This window comes from Oenanthe melanoleuca, chromosome 7 (genome assembly GCF_029582105.1).
Source record: "Oenanthe melanoleuca isolate GR-GAL-2019-014 chromosome 7, OMel1.0, whole genome shotgun sequence".
NCBI classification, from domain to species: domain Eukaryota; kingdom Metazoa; phylum Chordata; class Aves; order Passeriformes; family Muscicapidae; genus Oenanthe; species Oenanthe melanoleuca.
The window spans coordinates 14280004-14301749 of record NC_079341.1 but is presented as its reverse complement, the minus strand read 5'-3'; the positions used below and the strand labels follow the sequence as shown (position 1 = coordinate 14301749).

The 21746-nt window shown below is 40.1% G+C and overlaps 1 protein-coding gene across 1 annotated transcript in view; it reads left to right on the top strand.

The window, feature by feature from the left end:
* Positions 1 to 21456, top strand: part of UBE2E3 (ubiquitin conjugating enzyme E2 E3) — a 53017-nt gene extending 31561 nt beyond the window's left edge. Inside the window, exons 4-6 of the mRNA XM_056496673.1 lie at positions 18827 to 18959; positions 19639 to 19786; positions 20822 to 21456. Of these exons, the coding sequence (XP_056352648.1) occupies positions 18827 to 18959; positions 19639 to 19786; positions 20822 to 20919 (379 nt within the window). The 3' untranslated portion in view covers positions 20920 to 21456. The remainder of the gene's footprint in view (positions 1 to 18826; positions 18960 to 19638; positions 19787 to 20821) is intronic.
* The last annotated feature ends 290 nt before the right edge of the window (positions 21457 to 21746 follow it).

Sequence of the window (21746 nt, the reverse complement as noted above, 5' to 3'; positions counted from 1 at the left end):
CTCTAGTAAAGGGCATCTTGTCCATCCTTTTGGTGCAGGACATACAGAGGCAGGCCCTCAGGTGCTGAGGGAGCAGTACTGACCCCTTTCCAGCCAGGCTTTTCTTTCTTTAAAATCCCATGTGAGTGGCTTCATTTGATGAACAGTTCTTTGGAATGCAGTGACTCAACTGATAGAGTCCATTTGCTTCATCAGATACCAAATTAATCTCTGCCTCAGTAGAGTTTATTTTTGATGTTTCTGTGATTTAAAAAAACCAGCCACATACAGTTTGAGGGTTTAGTTTTTGGGAATTGGGTCTTTCTGGTTTATTGTTGTTGCAACGCACATGGGACCTGTTGAAGTCTGGAGGTGGCATTTGACCTGGAAAATGCCTCTCAGTTACAGAGTAGGGCACAGCCCAGAGGCCAGTAAACACCGTATACAGATGGCTTTAACTTCTCAGCATTACCTGTCTTATGCCAGGCAGGGACGTGGATTGATGCAGCACTCAGCTGGCTTGTTTCCAGACTTCATTCATGTTCACCACGAACAAGGCCTGCTCCTGCCTCCCTCAGCACTGGTGTCATGTATTCCCAGAGCAGAGTGTGGCACTGAGGTGAGTTTTAGGAAAAGCAGCTCTAGTATTTTTCTGTATTATTTGTGTGCAGCACACGTGGGTGGAGTTTTCCTGCTGCTCTCTCCTCCTTACTCTGATTACTTGTTTCTGCTGCTGAAGCCTGATTATTCTTGAAGGATCCAGCCATAATTCAGTAGCTGTGCAGAAATCCCTGTGGATGTTTCTGTAGGTTTTAACTGGTTTTTGCCAGTGTGTCTTCTGTGGATGAGTCAGTGCTGCAAGACTGGGATATTCAGCCTCAGGCGGGTGAAGAACTTTCTTTGTCCTTCAGGGAGAGCTGGTTTAGTTCAAATGTGCTGCTGCTGGGATCATTTTTTGTCTTCTTCAGCAATGCAGCTATGTTTTGAATTTAAGTCCTCAGCTAAAGTAAAAGTAAAGTATTTTGGAAAACTAAATCAAAATAAATCAAATGTTTCTGTTATGTGTTAAAAAAGATGTTTACAGTTTTATTTATTGAGATAAAGGGTGGATGAAATAATGTCTTTACAGATGAAAAGCATTCTCACAGATGGGGATCTGCAGAAAAAAATTATCCAATCCTTTGTCTTTTTTTTGTGAGTATATGAGTATTACCATGTATCTCAAGCTCTGGTTTAGATACAAGTTGCAGAAAAGTAACATCAGTGTCACATAGCTGAAAGAAAGGCAGGATGCAGGGAAGTAGCCTTGTGCGTGGCAAATGTGGAAAATGCCTGGGGACTTGAGAGCAAGGAAGGAAACTCCCAGTGTTGCCTGAGAACTGACTGTGAAGAAATCAGAGGATTTTTGATGTCTTACCACTTTTAGGCTTTCTTACAAAAAAATGAGGATTTGGACTACTGAGCACAAAAGGAATGCTGCTGCTGCTCGGGTACTTTTCAAGTACCCAAGTGTAAAATAATTGCAAATCTGAATGTGCATATGTATTTTTATGGTACACAGGCTAATTGCAGTATCTCTAAAATGATACACACAACTGTCCTGTACTGTACAGTTGCTTTAAATTTCTGTTTGTTTTTCAAATTGAGGATGCTGGGTTTGCCTGTTTTCACGTGCACTTAGTACATCCTGTGATATTTTATTTCTTGTATATTTGCCTCATTCTTCTGTTATGACACTGGCATTAGTTTCATGTCTTTGATAGCAGAAAGGCCCTGCTATTCTCCAAGACTTTTTTTTCCATATCAAAGTTAATAGTTTAATTCCTTTTAGCAGTGGAACTGTCATCCTTGTAATTCTCAAGGCATGTTAGTGATGAACTCATCTTGGCATACGAGCCATAGCTGTTCTCTGGCATTTTGGTGTTTTGACTCGCAGGAAGCTGGGTATAGACAGTTTGTTGAATAGGTTATAGGTACAAAATATTTGTCTTACTAATAGGTGGTGTCTCTGAAGTTGTAAAAAATATTTAACACACAGTGTACAGTCAGAGTTAAAGGGAATGTCAGGAACTTATAGGAGAGTTTAGAATTAAAGTTGTCGTGTAATTTTGAATTTAGCACTACCTAGTTTATGAATATTTAATCATCTCCTCTAATATTTCTTTGTCATTTTCCTTTTCTTTTTTTATTCCTTACTATTGAAATGTTTCCAGATTAAAAAGAAAGATTTTTTTTTTTTTTTTTAGGAGAAATAAATATTGACAGGAAGAATATAAGCACTGTTAACTGATCAAAGTATTTCAGGCAACTGCAGCAGATTTGCATTGATATAGTTTTGAGATTAAGATGCAAAGAGGAAGAGACAGGGTATCATCCTCTTTAGATGTAATTTATAGTAAAAATATTATTATTTTCATATTATGCAACAGGCATAAACCAGCCAGGAAGCATTTTGCTGGTGTGGAGAGGGAAGAGTTGAAAGCAGAAGAATGGCAAGGAGGATGGTAGATTCCATCAAGTGACCTTGCAGCTGGGAATGCCAAGGCCTGGAGAATAACAGTGTGGGAAACCATATATTATGCCTACTGATGTTTATCCTTTGTCTGTTTGAGCAGTAGAATTTCTGTGCAGAGATAGCACAGATGTTTACAGAAACTTGGAGGCCCTCTCCCAGACATGCTTGAGCTCCCTGTCTTGGGAGAGAGATCAAAACAGAGATCACAAAAAGCAGAGAGGAAAATCACAGCATGGTGCTAACCACATGTGCATGGCCCTTTGATAAATGAGTGCAAGCAGCAGCCCTGATGCCCTGCCTGGGACTGGGCTGAGCCTGACAGTGCCTGTGCCCTCATTTTGGGTGTCTGCAGCCCGATGTGGTTTTGGGATCCTCTAGCTGGTGAGGTAGCAAAATAAATTTACTCTTTGCATTTCAACTGTGGTTTTTTCGGTTGTCCTCAGTCAGCTGTGTGTGTTGATTCACACAACCACATAAAAAGAGGGTCATTTGACTAGAAATTCATGAAGAAAAAACCCTCTAGTTCTCAGTAGTTGCTGTTAGTTTAATGGCATGCTCAGAAGTAAAGTTTTGTGAATCAAACTCCTCTAGTTTGAATGTGAGTCTAAGGTGAGTAATTCAAGCAAGTTGGAATCAGTGATGGTGAATTACACTTTGGTATTGCTGTGTTTAGTATTGGTGTCTGCTATGTATTTTCAACAGATCGGAAGCACATAACTATGTCATTTATAGCTAATGTTTCTTCCGTGAATCTGAGGGATTGTCTAGGAAAAGGAATTTTGTGTTCGTGGGATGAGGATTGTCTTCATTGTAAGATGGGTAACAGAAGGATTACTAGGGGTATATTCAAGGAAGGGGCAGAAGATGTCATTAGGAGGAGATGGGAAGCATTCAGCTGAGCCAGATGGAGGAAGAGAGGTAGAGCAAACGTATGCACATTCTGGGAGAACTGCAGTCAGTCTCTGCTGGCTGAGTTTTTAGTGAACACATACTTTTTTTCTTGCATTCCTGAAGGGAGGTTGAGAAGGCTGTGAATGGAGTGGGAAGGTGTAAAGAACTTGAAAATTTGAACTATAAGGAGGATGGAAATATACAGTCTGCAGAAGTGGTATATTAGTTTTGTGGACCAAACTTGTCAAAATTAGTCAAACAACAAGTAGATAAAGCTGGAGGAGAGTCAGTGTTTAAAAGCTGGGATTTATTTTTCTGTTGGCTGCTTTCTGATGCCTTATAGCTATTTCTAGATTATTTGTGCTTGGCATATCAAATGTGCCATGTTGTTTGGATACAACCCTTAGTCATTCCTGCTTCACCTTGTTCCTTGACTCTGTGCTTGGAGCTGTGCCCAGAGACCATTCAGAAGCTAAAATCCAGCCTGTGCCTGTTTGCTAGGCAGCACTTTATTCAAAGTGCCAGCAAAATTGCCTCCTGCCTTTGACTTGGGTTCAAGAGTGGAGTCTCACCTTCAGAGCATTAGAGATTTTCAAGGCTGGGATGTTTGCAAGGTAGGTTCTTGCTGCTCCGTTCCTGCTGACTTGGGGAGGTCTCCAAGGGGCATCCCAATGGCACCCTCTCTCCAGAGCCTGGCAGGTTCACCTTTTTCAGTGCTCCACAAAGTTCTCCCCACATCACACTACAGGTCTGGTCAGGATTTTTAGCTCGAATATAATTGAGCTGAGTGGATTAGTTTATGACTGTGTAGGCAGTTGATTTTTAAGTGGCAAATGTAATTCTTGTTTGTAGGAAGGCTTGGCATAATCACTTAGTTGATCCAAGAAGCACAGAAATGCCGATCTGCAGAGTACATATAAAGCTTTCAAAATGAAAATAAGAATGCAGAGAAGCATCATCAAAAATATATCACCATAATATGTTCCACTTCATATTGCTAATCGCTGTCTTTGTACCTGAGTGGTGTAGTGCCTTGTATAAGGCGTGGATTGCTGCTTCTTCCATGGCTCAGATGAGTCAGTGGTTAATGAGGTCATGCCAGTGCTGGAGTCTCTCCAGGGCAGATCTTGAAAGGGAGGTGCAAGCTCTGAAGTGTTTCAGAGGCATGTGGAAGTGTTATAGATTGACTACTTCAGAGCATTCCAGATGATGTATCTCTTCAAAAAGCCACACTCGTAAAATTCCTGTTATAACAACTGAAATTTGTTAACATTAAAAAAAAAAAAAAGACGACTCATAGAAGTGTTTAAGGCATTCAGGATAGCATGGGGAGCCAAGTGCCCTGGGGGAAAATGGTGCAAATGTTTTCTTTGTCTTTAAATATACAAAAGCTTAGGATGGGCTCCTGTGAGCTGCCAAGACTGACAAGGAAAACTTATGGAAAAAGTCAGAAATGATTGATAGATCAGTTCAGCATTAACTGTCAGCAGGAGAATAGTACTGCAGTTTGCAGTACTTATCTTCATAGAATATATTCTGAAGAGTTTTTTACTTTTAGTCTGATTGGAAAAAAAACAGTGTTTCTGCCTTAGCATTGCACATTTGACGCCCATGTGGAAGCCCATGCGGGTCTCTGGCTCATCACAGCCATGCAGTCAGGAGCAGCACTGCCTTGAATGAATGAAGCTTCTTGCTTCCTTTTTTCCAATGATACAGGGGATGTAACGTAGTAGAAGGGGCCAGACATTTCCAAGTTTTGCTGCTGTGGCCATGCCAGCAGCAGAGGGCTGTTGTGCCCTCTGTCTGTGCCTACTAGAAGGGCAGCTTCATGTCACCACAGTCTTTTTGGATAGTCATCCACATGTGAACACAGCTACTAATTCTGTTTGCCACTTCCTTTTAGCCATGGAAGTTTTGTAGTGAATACTAGTGTTTGCTTGAAAAAGCAGCTCAAGTTGAGATTGTGATTTAGGTGTCACTTGGTTTGGGACATTCCTTCTGTAGTGTCAGTTCTTATAAACTTGATGTTTCTGGATTATTTTGAATATCATCTACTGAGAACCATATTTTGGGTACTAAAGTTAGTATTTTGGAGAAGGGTGGTAAGATGATGCTTGTAATAGATAACCTTCAGCCCTTAAGGAATACAGTATTGTAGGCTTATTACCTAAAATGCATGCCTCTAAATACATTTAAATCTGAGTGCTGATAAAGGTTACTTATTTTTATGGTATTTAATTGACAACATCCACAGGGTAAAATTTGCACAAAATAAAAGTGATTGCTTCCAGTTTTAGTCACAACAGTCTTTCCAGAGCAGGTGGCATTCAGCAGCCTTGATAATTTGCCCAAGGTGAAAACTCTTTTGTCCAAAGAGGTTTAAATAAAGCAATGCTGATGTTAACAGGACATTCCCTCTGTACAGCTACCAAAAATCTATATGTCACCCATTCCTCTTGGCTCTGGGCATAGGATACATTTCCTATGTGGTTCAGGGTCCTCTTCGCTTCCATAGCACAGTCAGGGCATGGTCAGACATTTTGCTTTGCAGTCAGCTGCACATACAAAGATGCTACCAGCTACTTTCTGTGGTGTTTCAAACCCAACTCTGCCAGCTGGAGGATTCATGTGCATGAGTCTGTATTGGGGTCTATATCCCCACTTCGTACTAAATCCATCCTGTTGCTTGGTAAGTATCCCTGTAAAATAGGTTGTATCAAACTGACTCCTGTGTCAGCAGTACTGCAGGAATAGAAATACTCAACCAACTCTTCATCTTTTTCACTATATCCCCCAAGTGGAGACATTTTAAAATCATTTCCATCCTTGTAAATTATAGACTTGAACACTCAATGCTCTGCAGAGTATATCTCTGCATTTCTGCTAGCATTTATTTGCAGTAAAATGTTGTGGACAAAACTTTGCATCTAAGTAAATGTCTGACTTGGTCCACTTCTCTTTTCATTCCCCTATAAGATTTTATTTTAGATTATCCTCAGTAAGTGCAGCACTTGAGTGGCCATATGCTTGGCAAAGCACAGATAATTTACAACTGTTGTTTGTATTCATTTTTGTAGTTCTGAAGTTATTTTAAAAACACAGCCTAAAGGACTTCTTCCAGAATTAATATGTTTTCACATAAATCTGGAAATGCCCGTACGTCTGCTCAGAACTCCAGAAAAGTGCATTTAGTTCATTAGTTTCATGCTGAAGTGTTAACATTTTAGGTTGTTTTATTAGGAGAGAACAAAGAACTCCTGCCTTGTTGAAAATTTGTTACACAAAATAAGGATGAAGAGGTTCCAGAAGAGCTAATGCTAAGCATTGGAAACTGGATGAAGTTGTGCAGATTGGAAAGATTTCCGAGACATCTGGTAATTAGCTTCCAGCTCTTATGGAGTCCTGCCCTGTGAAAGCTGCTGCTGCTTGTGGTGATGGGAGAACAGGAGTGAGATGAAGTATAACTCTGAAAAGCTGGATCTCTGTGTCCACAAATTATCAGTGGGCTATTGAAAACTCCATGAGTACCCCACTGGAAAACTAATTCCTACCAAAAGAATGTCCAGTATTTTTGCCGTTGCAGGATTGTCTTCTGTGTGGCATTTGCTTGGCATGATGGGATGATGGGGAGAGGGAGCAAGCAATCAAAGAGCTCTTTATGGCCTTCCCTGCTTGAGCAGTGTGTCAGTCTGCCCCACACCAGCTTGCTGTGCTCCCCAGGGGCTACACCTCAGCTGGGAGTTGCTGGAACATGACTGGCTGGTTACCTCTCCTGCCCAGCCCAAAATACCAGAGAGGCTTGGCACTGATGTCAGAGCTGGCACCGGGCAGCCTTCTCCAGGGAAGTAAGGGAGCATGCTGGAGTGCAGGGGACCCAGAGCCAGGCCAGAGCTTGATCCTTTTGTTATTATTATCATTGTTGTTATTATTACTACTACTATTGTTATTTTTCGGCACTGTATTTCTGATTTCATTAAGGAAGATTTAAGCAAGAAAGAAAACTTGTCATTTGACTTAGTTTTTAGTAAGTTGCTTTAGTAAGTTGTCTCTTGGGAGAACTTATCTACACCTGATTATAGGGTAAGGGGTGTTTGTAGGGTATCTGAAGTTCAGGTGTATAAACCTTCAAGCACTGAATGGGAATTGCTGAGACCTGGTGCTTTGGTTACTTGTCAGAGACTTGGGAGACTCTTCTGTACCCTATTCTGTCCCTTACCCGTGCAGTCACTTTTCTCAAGTCATTGTCCTGTCATGATTATTATTCATTGAGTAAAACAGAATATTGATTGTGTCTTAGATATCTGCAGTAAAAATGTTTAAGAACAAAATTATATATTTACTATTTTTGTTTTTACAAATATTTTACCATCTAAACATCAGCAATCAGTCCCAGCACACTCAATACTAGTAAAAATGTTTATCTTTTCAGCTCTGATTCAGCTCTGATAAGTGCAATGAGCAGACAGCCTGTCTTAAGTTAATTTTTATAGCAGTGCATACTTAAAAATTAGGCATTTGCAGCAGAGAAAAAGCTTTATTGAGATTTGTTATCAGAAAGAAAATTATTTTTCCTAGATTGCAAATGTAAGCCAATGTGTGGTTAATGGTGTTCACTAAATTATACTGACTGAAAATATGAAGGAAGTAGAGTTATGTATGAATATACAATATTAGGAGATGTTGGAAGAGATTATACTAATTTGTATATAACCTGATGAATTTTGCTGCAGTAGGCATTAAGTTTATTCTTTCCACTGATAAATCATGCTTATAGCCTCAAATAAAAACCATACACAGTGTGAGCCTTTTCTTGTTAAGATCACAGCCATTCCATGTCTGTGTTGTAGCAGTATCTAATTCCTGAGTATGGTGCAACTGGTGCAGCTACCTGAGCTGTTGGAAAGAAGGATTTAGCACCCAGTGTTGATGCTGTCCATGTGTTTTTGATTTGCCCAAGGTCTGAGCTGCTGAATCCTGCTGCGGGCAGTAAACTGTCACTTTCCAACAGCTGCCTCAAATCTGGGCTGTGGGATAAAATGACTTTCCTTGCCACAGAGTTCCAGCATATCTTAGTCTAGTTGTATCACTGGCCCAATTCCATGGGGGTTGCAAATTCCATAACTTGTCCTGATCAGTGGCAGCTGCCTTAGAGGAGGGGTACAAAGCCCTGCTCCCAGGGGTAACCCAGACAGTCTCTGCTCCTTACGCTGCAACTATATCCACAGAGAACACTTGCTTTGAATACTGAATTATTATTGGTAGAAGAAGAAATAGGCTGGATTTGACTTTACAATAAAGAGTTTTTACTAGGTGAGACTTGTTTCACTCAGATGTTTATTGACCTTTCTTTCCCCTGAAATTATGGTTATTTTCACATATTTTCACGTTCTTTTTCTTTAGTGTAGAACACCTTTGTGGAGTAGAATTAGCTCACATCAGACATTGATTTCTGTGTATTTGTATGCATGATGCTTTCTCAGTTCCTTTGAATTGCTCTGCTTTTGGAACTAAAGTTGGTATTCCCAGAGTGTTTTAATGCTTTTTATCCACAAATTACATTTATATATTCTCTGTACCAAGTGTTGCTTCAGCTGTCTCCTGTTCTGTATTACACAATGCAGATTCTTATCCTCAACTGCTTCTGTTTTGATGATCTCCAAGCACTCATGTTTAACTAGTGAAGTGGACATTACTGGGCTAATGTTTCAGAACCCAAATGGAGCCTGCCCTGTCCTGGTACAGGGCAATTAATGCTTATAATGTTGGGTCACCCTACAATTCACATACTACATGAGCATTGTGGAATGGTGTCAGAGAGAGGATCCTGAGCCCTGACTTTATCCCTGCTGTAGACAGAATATAATTCCAGCATGTGTTAAGCCAGTTTGGGTTGAGCTGCTGCAGCCCCCACTTTTGCCCTCCTCTCCACTGCAGCAGTTCTTGTGCTGGTTCTGGCACCTGAGCCAGTCTGCAGCCAGCTGCTGCTTCCAGGAGTGTTGGCAACAATCACAGTTACTTCTCAATCTGCTCAGCACCACAGAGCAATTGATATCAAATAATTAATTAGATATATAGAAATTGTCAGCAATGATAAACTTGTCCCCTGCACAGGATGTGAAGCCTGTCATCATTTCGCTCTAAGCTGGAGTTCTGGTGTTCATTTCAGTGGAAAAAGAAAAATAAAAGTGAGAAGCTCATTCAAGCAACCCTCAGTGTAGGAAATTTTGTTACCCAGTGTGGAGACATAACTAAAGACAAACCTTATGAATATTGAACAGTTGTGTTGATCAAGGTTCTTGAGTTTTGCCTAATCAGATTCACACCCCTTCAAAACAGGTAGCTACTTTCAATTCAGCTAGTCCACCCCAAGCATGTTTGGAAAAGAACTGGACTTGAGTAGGTGTCCATATTGTGTGCAAGGTGGAGAAGATATTGGTGTATGAATTGGCTAAGAACAATTATGTTTTGAGAAATACAGCCTTTTTCTAGTTACAGAGATTTGCATCAGACTTTTATGGCTTCAAGGTAGGCATCTGACACAGAGAACTATGGCACAGCCTTTTCTGGTTTGTTAGGCTGTACAGTCTGATGTGGAACTGGATAGAGGCAAGAGGAAGAAAGTATTTCAAAGTAATAATAGAATTACATTTGGGAGAAAGCCTGTGCTAGAAGGTTAGGAAGACTGGACCGAGAACTGACTTAGAGGCTAAAAATACCGACTTCTTTTGATTGAAAATATTCAGTTCTTGCTACAGGTTAACATTCAGGAAGTTAGTATGAAACAACTGTAAGTACAGAACTGATATGCATGTATTAAAGGTCATTAAATCCCCAAATAGGTGCTTCTCTATTCAGAGTGTTGATATATAGTAATGGAGGCAAGGTTATCTGACTGATTGGTTTGTCTTTACTTCTGTGTGGGCAAGCTGAAACTTACGTGCTGAAGTTAAAAGCTGTTTTTTTTAGAGGAGGGGGAAAAGGCAACTTCCAGCTCTATTGTTGTGAAGTGGTAGAGAGCCCAATCCAAGACATGCTGGAGGCAGAGGGGGAGGTTCCACTGTGGGAGCACCAGGCATGTTGGGTGTTCATCTTCTTGACAGATGGATACACACACATTTCAGTGAAGGTGACTTTTCAGCAATTCTTTCTTGGTCCTTCATGAACTACCTGAATAAATCATGTTCTATAAATTGCACTTTATCCTTTTACGATATTAGAATCAAATTTTTCCACAACATTAACGCCGTTCACCAGTTTAATCACAGAGTGCCTTTAGGCAAGAATTGTGGGATGGCAGTGATTCTCTAATTCACCAATGTGCTTTCTGTCTTAAAAAACACTGCTCATAGATGTTCCTTTCAATTTTTGGATGAAGAGACCTTCCTTAAAAACAAAACGTAATCTGCAGAGCAGTAGAAGATTGAAGAAAATGTGAATGTGTACTCGCTAGATAAATTTCTTCAATAAAGTGATTTGGCCCTAGTTCAAATTGAGCTTTGTATCAACATCAAGAAAACAGTGTTTTGACACTAGTACTACAGGTCTTTCAACACTGATGAAAGGGAGCTGGTCTTTTATTTTATGCTGAATTAGAGCTTTCTTATTATGAACACATGGTGGAGTAGCAGAAAATGTTTCCCTTTACTGACTGTCCTGCTCTGTGTTTTATTAGGTAGTATGGATAATTTCTCCAGTGCAGGCATATGAGAGGGACTTCTGTTCATATTTCAAGTTAATTCCTGATGAACATTTGGTTTATTTTAAATTTCTTTATGCTTATGAGTCCTGAGATTTCTGTGTTCAGAAACAACTCACATTTGGTAAACTTTTTTGTGTATTGCGTGGGTACAGCTCCTCTGTTAAGCGTATAGACATAGACAATCTGATGTATTTTGTTACATGGTTTAGGTCAAGTATTTCTGTTGTAATTTAGCAGACTGTAAGACTGTAAAGACAGCAGACTGTTCTGGTATTTAGTAATTTTCAAAAGGAAAATTACAGGAATTCTGCCTTTATAATTGGCTAGGGTTGTTTTGGATGGAAAGGACCTGTGCAGACTTCTAACAGCAGCAAGAAAGGTCCTAGGAACTAGCAGGAATACAAGGACGGAAATAATCTAAAGCTGTTTTAGCAATGAACCAATTTAATGGGGCTTTAGGCAGTGGAAAAACTGTCAGCTTTCCAAAATACATTCTTTGGGTTTTCTACATATTACAGCTTTGGTGGAACTAGCAAATCATTTGTTGCTTAGCTTCCTTTGGTAAGAACAGTGTATATTCTTCTCCTAAAGACAAGTTTAGACTGGAGGTTCTACTGGTCTAAAACTCATCTTTCCCTTCAGGGTGATTTAGAGCAGATCTGCACTGGCTTAGATCCCCCCATGGTACAGCGTGACCTGAACCTAGCACAGCCACATTAGTGGTTACATTTCTAAGCCAGAGCAAGCAGCTGAAGTTCATGCCCTACTCTGCAGGAGGGCCAATGATGCCTGATTAAGCATAAAGCAAATAATCCATTGATGGTTTTTGAACGTGTATGGTTTGGCCAAGTTAGTTTTGGCTGGATCAGCACTTTGCTTGGAGTAGCCATGCTGTTTTGAGGAGCTCTCAAGTTGCACTTGCTTTGCATTGAACCGTGTCCTTGTGCACAAGTCCTGCACTGCTTTACAACCAGCTGAATTGTCAGGGGATCCATGAAGTAAAAATAGGGTTGGTTTTGTTTTTTGTTTTTTGTTGTTGCTGTTGTTTTGGTTTTTTTTTTAATGCTAATTTCTAGATTTCATTCTTAAGGACAGGATAGACTTCAGGGAAGTGACAGAAGGAAAGGTTTGTACACTGAACTAGATCCTTGTATCCTCAATTCCACAGAGCCTCTGTGGATGTGCTAGAAGCAGTAAATAACCTTTTCCAGCAAACAAATGTAGCAGGTACTTCAGTGGCAGGTAAAATAAAAACAGTTGTAACTATATAAAGATCACAATAGACTGAAATGTTGTCTTTGTAAAAAATTGCACACGACATGTAAAACTTAATAATAGTGAGCACCTTATCGAAGCGTGTTTTCTGCACCATTTTGATACATTGCTGTAGACAGCCCTCATGTGTCCAACCTTGGAAAAATGCTGTAATCCTAAAATTAGGGCTATACTTGTAGCTCTTGCCAGTGAAACCAGAATGCTTTCTGTGTCTGTAGGTTGTAGTACTCAGATTCTGTAAGTAGGCACTGGTACTGATAATATGAGTACTGAGAAGAAGCATTGTAAACAAGGCATTGAAAAATAAAGAAAATGGAAATGGTTATCCATGCTTGTCACAGGTCATGGAACTGAAAGCCACTCACAAACATGCCTTTTAATTAATGTTCATTCCCTTTCTTGTACTCTATAACCAAAACCACAAGAGTACCTCCACACTTGGAAAAGAGAATTAAGAAAAAAAAAAGGATAATGGATAAATTTTCTTCAAAATGTTGAAAATATCAAAGCAAGAAAATATTTGGAGCATTTTCTATTCCCATGCTTAACATTAAAACGTAACTACTGATAAGTTATTTGTGCTCTCTCCAGGCCTCACTGAGCAGCTCAGACAGCTTGCACCAGATAGAGATCCTTTGGTTGCTTGTGAGATTATTTTTTGTTCTTTAATTACCAGAAGCATGACAGTGTGTATCTGTAGCTAGATAAAAAGGTAGTGTGCTACAAGATAGGGTTGTCTAGCTCTGTTTACACTCACTTTCTCACTGCATGGAGGGGTGAGAAGGATTTTCTCAAGTGCTGAGCTTAGCAGCTTGAGTTAGGAGCCAGGCTCCCCATGCTGTTGGTGAAAAGTAGGTGTCACCAGAGGGAGATGTAAAACGTTGGTGTTAGGGAGTATTTAGATGTTTCGTGTGCTGCAGTCTCTCTTCTCTCTGTCCTGATTGTCTGGGTGGTCTTAGGGGCAAACATCAGCTTCTACACTAGATATTCTGCATGGTAAATATTACCTCTGTGATAAGTTACCTGATCCTGGGGCAATTTTCTTTCACTGGAAATGAGTTCATCAAGCTCAGAAGCTGAGATGGTGAAGCAGGCAGACTCCCTACAGATAGGGTCTGTGTATTTGCCTGAATTGTATATGCTGATGGGATCTTTCACACCCCCATTAGCATCTCATGGTGTCTCACTGAACTAGATTTTCCAACAGCTTTAGCTGAGACAGTGGTGTCCAAAACACAGACTTTTGTGCTGATAACAACCTAATTGCCTTTCTTCCAGCAGGATTTGTAAAAGTCAATTTCAAAGCTGTGTTGAAGATTTTGCAGAACTATACTGTAGCATGATGAAATGGATTTTCCAAGCACAAGGTTGTGGAACATGCTTGAGGGCATTTTTCTTTCTTTGCTTAGTACCTTCAGTTGAAATAAGAAAAATCAAAAGAGATATCTTATTCCTCTCTTAAAGCACTGTCTTCACTTACACCACTGTAAAAATTATATAGTGATGACAGAGTTGTGGCTGAGCTATCTGTGAAGAACTTCCAAGAGTTTTACTTTTACTGAATCTTATTTTGAAATAAACATTTGGGAAGGATGGAAGAAAGTCCTTCCTTACGTACTTCTCACCCTAGGTGCCCCATTTGGTTTGTTAGCTGCTGCCTTTGTAATGATCAGTAGAGATCTTCTCCAGCCTTCACAGTTCTATGATTCTGCCTGCTTGTGAATCACACCTGATTCACAAGAAGAAAGTGAGAAGATATTCCACCACTTAAACCTGTGCCATGCAGGTACCCTCGGTGATTTTCTTGAGGTGTAGATCAGTACCTTTAGTTTTATGATACCAATGACATTTCTTATAAGACTTCTAGAGTCTGACAGACTTCATTTTTGGAAGCTTCCTAAAAACATGCACACCTGTCCCCTATTTGTATACTATTGCAGACCCATATTCTATATCATAATAAAGCATAACACAGAGTTAACATCAAATCTAGCCAAATTACATTTTCCTTCATCCTTTTTCATCTCAATTAGCACACTTTCAGTACTATGAAGTTCCATTATGTTGCCAGATTTAGAGCCCTGTGTTTTAGAGAAGTGCTGTTGAGAGCAGTGCATTTAGCAAGCACAGAAAGCAAAATGCTACCAGCATCATGTAGATGTAGAATGTAGAAATTTCATGCCCTAGTTTTTGTCCGCATTTAGTTCCATATAGGCAGCTTCAGTGCATTTTGATTTAATGAATTGTAACAAAAGCTGAACTTGGATTTCTGTAGCCACTGCATCGGGAGTCTAACAGGCTTCTTCTGGTGTCAATGCTGCCACATCCACATGAATGCTCTTAACATTGTGCTGGAAAAGCTGTTCTTCATCTTTGGGAAACTTTAGAGCCAGGATTCAGCAGAGTTAGGCTTGAAAGACCTGGTATGAACCCTTGGGCCCCTCAAGTTTAAGCTCATATCTTTTCAAATTCACCATCTGAAGTCAGACTTGTAAATTAAAAGTTCAGTGGACTAGCTTGGCTACGGCATGGTTGTAAATCCTTTGTCTTACCTGAATCACATATATATCCCTCAGTGAAGTGGCATAATGAATGTTTGCTTAGGAAGCAGATGCAGCCAGTTCACTCTAATTTATTTTTAAAAAGCAATTCATCTTTAATATATGAAGTAAACCCCCCTAATTTTGAAAATAATATTTTGTCATTTCAATTAAATTGCTTTGTTATTTTGTCCAAGATTTTTTTTTAGCCTGTATTGTAAAAAAAATAATCAAGTGAATTTTTTATTGCAAATGAAGTATTGGTGCCTTTACTGAATTTGTGATGTTCTGAAGCTAATTTAGGAGGACAGCAGGCTGTCCTGCCATTAGCAATGGGCTGCACTTGTATGCTCTGTAGCCAAAACGCTGAAGATTTCAACAGACCTGTTGCTTCATCAAGATTTTGTGTTTTAAAGGACTGGATAGAGGAGCATTTTTTGTCTGGATGGAGTCTGTGTGGGAAGTTGTAAGGAGCTGTGTCTGTCAGTGATGAATAGAGAATGGGAACAAAACCGTGTTCCCCATTGTAGTGCTGTACTTGGAGTGTTCTGTCCAATGTGGCAGACAGAGAGGAGTAGTCCTAGGCTGTCACTCGTTGAGTTCCCAGGGTTTTAGGTGAGATGCTTGCAGCCTGTGCTTGCAGTAGGAAAGTCTCTTGAACACCTGGAGAGCTTCTGGGAATGAAGAGCTCAAGGATAGCTCCCAGAAGGCCTCCTGTGCCAGCCTCTTCAGTGTCCAGAAGGAGGACAGCATTTCTACTGGTTGTATCAATATAAAATGTTAATATAAATATTCAATAGAAAATATTTTCAAGAGAAGATTATGGACAGGGTAAAGCTTCCTTACTGCCAGCTTTCAGCCTGGGTATTTTGCTGTTCTCTGGGAATGGAGAAGCAGTTCCCTCCCTGTGTCTTTCTGCAGCCCTGAGTGCTGCTCTGCAGTGACAAGGCAGTGCCTCCAGCAGGGCTCCAGCAGCGCTTGCCGCTCGGACACGAGCACGGTGTGGCCTGAGGCTGGCAGGGCTGCACTTTCTGCTCTGCCTGCAGGCAGCCAAGTGAGTGGGACCCCACTGTCCTGGCCTTGTGGAGATCACTGCAGGGCTGCTGCTGCTGGGAATGGGTCTGCTGTCCGCTGCTCAGTCATAGAGAAATGCACTTGTTTGCTTCCAGAAGAGATTACTTTGCCGTATATACGCAAGGCAAAAGTGCAGTATGGCTGGTTGAGGATGATTCCTAGTGGAAATACAAGGTTGTCAAAGCCAAGTGAGATGTCAGCTCTGGTCTGTAGTCTTGTGTCTCCTCAAACCAATAATGTAGCAATTGCAGGGATTTTTAGGCTGCTAGTGAAGCAGGGGCATCTTTTACACCACTGGAAGTGAGACACTGCTTCAGCTGTTAAATAGAAGTTTAACAAATCTCAGTCAGATATAAAGATTTAACATTTTAAAATTTACTCCTTTCTCTAGTGCAGTTATTGTTGCAGCTTTGTGTTTTTGTTGACATTGCAGCAATCTTTCTCCAGCAGTTAGGATGGATTTCAAACATAGCATTTTCTTCTGTTACAAGGTTAAGGCCTTGCAACCCTTCTTGTGTTGTAGCCCGGTCCTTTTCAGTATTTCTGGTGGTAGCATGGAGGATAAGAGCAAATAATAACAGGCAGAGGGCCCTGGCACTGGGCTTATGGCTACCAGCTCATGGATGCCCATGCTCTGACTTGCTAAGTGATTACCAGATAGTTTGACCCTGAACTAGTGCTGCAGTTAATCATGACTGATTCATTGGGCTGAAACATGTCACTGATTTGATACATCCATTTCATTAATTTCATTGAATTGCATCCAGCTGTCAGAGGTGTATGAAAGAAAGGTACCTGACATGCAGGGCAAGAGCACTAACCTCTGCATTAAACTATAAAACAGCCATTAGGACATCTAATGCTGAAATTGATTTGCTCCACAGAAATTTGGTTTTCAAGCACAATACTAATTAGCTGTAAGCTTGATGAATGTCAAGAATTAATTGAAACATTTCAGTGGCCTGTGTGAGTTTTAAATATTGTCATTATTGCCCCAATATTTTCAGTTCTTACACTAATTGCTTTTTAGAGAGCATGAATAAAATTATCTTCTGGAGTGATTGAAGGTACAAATAGTTCATGGTGTTACCAAAGGTGGACCTGTTTGCTTCTAGATTTTCTTTTGTTTTCTCTTAAAATGTATCTAGTATTTTCCTTCCACTTTGATGCATGCATTGCAAATAGAAAGTAAGATTTTAGACCCAAACTTTATTTTTGACGGCACTTGTAGTTTTTTCGTTTCCTAGCTGTGCTCTGGAGGCCAGCATTCTCATGTTACCTACTTTCATTTTGGCAACAGGAAAATAGCTGCAGCTTCATAAAATATTTTTTTGTTTTTAATTAAATAGGGTGTCAGCCAAATTCCGTGATTATTTTGTCTTGTTTATGAAAGAACTGCGACATTTGATACATGAAATATCTACAAGATTAAAAAAAAAATCTTGGAAAACTATGAATTGAAAGAGAATTCATAATCAAAATCAGCATTTTTTCCTCAAATATGATCTCAATGTAAAAATAGCTAATTTTTTCATGTGGGGATAGCAGATCCATAGAGCAGACTGCTCATATTCCTTGTCTCTGATGAGTGTCTCCGTGTTTGACTACACAGTAAGGATGAATGTCCAACTCATCGTGTTACAGACTGCAAGTGTGTGTGACAAATCCATGGGGTGACACGACATAGGAAGAGCCTTAACATTTGTGGGGAGTTTTCTCTGTGTGTCCAGCAGTTCCAGAAACCACAAATTCACAGGCTCCAGAGTGGTGCCGTGCTGTGTCACTCGCTTCGTGTGCAATCACATGTAACAATCCTCAGGGCCTGTTCCTGGCAGAGGGAGAAGCTTCAGCATGTCTGGGAGGTGGAGGTGGTGCCTGGGGAACTGCCCAAGTGGGGAGAGCTGAAAGGATCTTTTACAGTGCTCTGTTATTGAGTTACCTGCATAGATGTGATCAAGCCACTGTGTCCGCATGAGCTCAGTGCTTTTGTTCTCCATAGCAGTGAGTTCATTATGTTTGGCTCTCAGCAGGGTGAGTTCAGGACCCTTTGTGGAAGGCTAGGTTAGTTTTTATCCAGACTTGCTAAAGATATGATTTTTTGGTGGCTGTTTCTTTGGGGGGAGTGGGGGAGGGAGCAGTTTATTGTTTGGTTAGGGTTTTTTGTGAGGAGGTTAAATGGTTACTGTGTGATAATAGCATTAGTGATAGCTCAGAAATTGAGAAAATGGCAGTATATTATCCATTCTTTCAAACTTTTAATAATTAATTATGCAGTAACCCTGCCCCTAGTGAGAAATGCATTCTTAAAATAAAATATTTTTGTTTCGTCTCAATGCTGATTGCCCAAAGGCATAATACAAATACATCCTGAAGAAACAATTATTTGGAATGACTGCTGCAAGAAGCTCAGTTCCATGTAACTTCATTCTCTCTCCCTTCCCTAGTTTTGCTGCCCAAGGGTGTAACATTTCACTCTAGCCTATGAAACAAGTAGTAATAAATGTGTATCAATATACTTGAAAGCCACATTTTTAATGAAGGTATGATCTGTTAAATGCTTGGAGAAGACAAATGTGGTCAAGATGTAAAATTCATTTTGTGTGTGAATATGATGGCTTTGAAAGACTGATGTAGAAAGGGTGATGAAAAACCTCGGGGCAACAACATACTCAGAAAATAGATCTGGGGATACGTTTTGGAGAGCCACTGAAATCACCTGGAAATTGGCCAGGTGTTAAAAATAGTCTAGTGGTTTGTATTAAATAAAGTGAATGCTGGAGGAAATCCATAAAATGCCTTTCTCAAAGGTACATCTGACTCTTTCTTTCCCTCTCCTGTTCTTTCTTTGTACAGTGCCGGTCCTAAAGGAGATAACATTTATGAATGGAGATCTACTATACTTGGACCTCCAGGTTCTGTATATGAAGGAGGCGTTTTCTTCTTGGATATCACGTTTTCATCTGACTATCCATTCAAGCCACCAAAGGTAAGGGTAAGGTTTTTATTGTGCTTATCATTTTTTCATGTGAGAAGAATGCAGCTTGCAGCCAAGTGAGTGCTTTCTGAATATCAAATTTGTTTATGGTCTCTTGAAAACTACAAGGTCCAAAATCTTGGCTTGTAGTCTCAGAAAAATCCTCTCTAATTTACTTCTTGATTACCACAGTCAGTACTGATTTCCAAACTTCACCAAGTGATAAATGAGATGATAATTCTGATCAAGAGGTAAGATTCAAGAAATTTTAGTTCTAATTTTCATGGTCTGTATTTAAGGCTTTTGAAATGAAGAAAAAGATCAACTAATATTGCACATGCAGACAAATTCTGTGTACTTCTTCACCTTCAGAAACCACAGTAAAGTTCCATTTGTGATTAGAATGTTCCTGACGTGGTATGCCCATTAAGTAGCTTTCATATTATAAAGTAGGTCCTAATTTTTGTAGGTACCATACAGAGAGCCTGTGTGAAAGCAGGCCCTAATCTTATCATGGTAGGTTTCTTAAAGGCAGCCCTGGCTATAGAAAATCAACTGAGGTTTGGAAGCCAAGCAGAGAGGAGCTGCCTGTGCAGAAACTCTGGGAGTCCCACAGGCTGCTCAGAGCCAAGGGGCACCATCCCTGGGCAGCACTGAATGACTCTCTCTGTCTCTTACACTGTGATTCCAGGTTACTTTCCGCACCAGGATTTATCACTGCAACATCAACAGTCAGGGAGTCATCTGTCTGGATATCCTGAAAGACAACTGGAGCCCTGCTTTGACTATTTCAAAGGTTCTGCTGTCTATTTGTTCTCTTCTGACAGACTGCAACCCAGGTGAGGAGTTCATAGTTCACTGAGAGACTCTCATTTTTTTGAGAGACTCTCAGTTGTTTGACTTAGTTGCCATGGAATGTAATTTGTGTATTTGATTGCATGCAGATTAGATAAAATTTAATATTTTTTTAATTTGAGATGAAGCACTCCAGATTGGATATGGTCCCACTTTTAATGGTGTGTTTCACTCCTATGACACAACAGAAATTAAATATCACTAAGTCCTTTTATTTCCAAGATATGATGGAGAAAATAACCTGATGTCATTGAAGGTCTGTATTGAAGGAGGTCCAGCAAATGAGTGTTCAATCTTGGAAAGGAGCAACATTCTCCTGTTATAAAGCTTGCATGCTGGAAGGGGCCGCAGGAAGTCTCTTTAGACAGGAGTTGAAAGGTTTCATCTTGCAAATGTAAGGGAAGTGATGTTCAGAGGGAACTCTCCCTTTTTCAAAGAGCCTTCCTTGATCCTGTGGGGAGGGGAGGAGCTCCACTGGAAGCAGTACAGAACCTCAGCAACAACTGTGTGACCAGTCATTAGGAATGGATGCTAATTGCCTGTGGTCAGGGCAGGAACTGAGCAGTAGTGCTAAGGGAGCATTCATGTACAGAAAGTGGTCACAGTTAGGGGGAAATGCATCATCCTCTCAGGTGCAAAGGCTTGGTGACTCCTGGAGCAGCTCCCCTCAAGCTGTGTTCTGCAGCCCTAATGCCCTAACTCACTCCCTGACAGGAGGGTGCCAGGCAGCACTCACTGAATGTCTCCTGGCCCCAAAGGGGTGAAAGCAGAGCACCTGCCTGAGGCAAGATTCATTCATGTGCAGATAACCACAATAGATTTTCCTGTTTTCTTTTTCTCTTTTTTGTGCTTTGTTCACGTGTGCTTTCTTGGAAATGTCTGATATGATAAGAGCTCCACTATATTTCTGGTCTAAACTATATTTTGGAATGGATGTTGTGTTTTAGAGTATGTTTTTGCTTGGGGATTTTTGTTACTTGTGGGATGGATTCTGATGCATTTTCTCCTGCCTTTTGCAGCTGACCCTCTGGTTGGAAGCATAGCCACTCAATACCTGACCAACAGAGCAGAACATGACAGGATAGCCAGACAGTGGACCAAGAGATATGCAACATAAATGACAAACTACTTGTGCAGTGTGAAGGTGCAGAAGGCAACTTTGCAGTGTGCAACAAATCTTTATAGCCTTTACAATACGGACTTCTGTGTATATGTTATACTGATTCTACTCTGCTTTTATCCTTTGGAAGACTGGGATACTGCCCCCCAAAAAGGTAAATGCTATCAAGAGTAGAAGTTTGTAGCTGTAGATTAGTTATGTTTAAAATGCCTACTTGCAAGTCTTGCTTCTTTGGGATATCAAAATGTATTTTGTGATGTACTAAGGATACTGTTCCTGAAGTCAACCAAATATTATAGTGCATTTTAGCCTAATTCATTATCTGTATGAAGTTATTAAAGGTAGCTGTAGATTACTAGGAATTATGTCATTTGTATTAAACCCAGATCTATTTCCAATATGTGGTACATGCTGTTGTGAAAACTGTTTTAACTTTTACCTTTGTCAGTTTGTAATGAAAGGATTTCCTTTTTCCCTTTGTAGCTCAGAGAGCACCCAGTGTATCATCTCAAACACAATAAACATGTTCCCCAAGGAGTAGTTTCTTTGTTTTCCTATTTTAAATTAATATTTTGATAAATTTAATTATAGTAACAAGGCAAGGCCAATGTATCACAGATCCCTGTGGATAATTTTTAAATTAATATACATAAGCAAAGGCTTGCTATTAAATGTTTAATGCACACCTGTGGATTGTTTTAGTTTTCCCTGTTTTAACAGAACAAGTGAAATTCCTAAAATTGTCTGAAATTTAATACTTTCCAGCTCTTTCTCAAGTTGAAATGATAACATTTCATCTTCTTACTCCAGAAGTTATTGTAGCT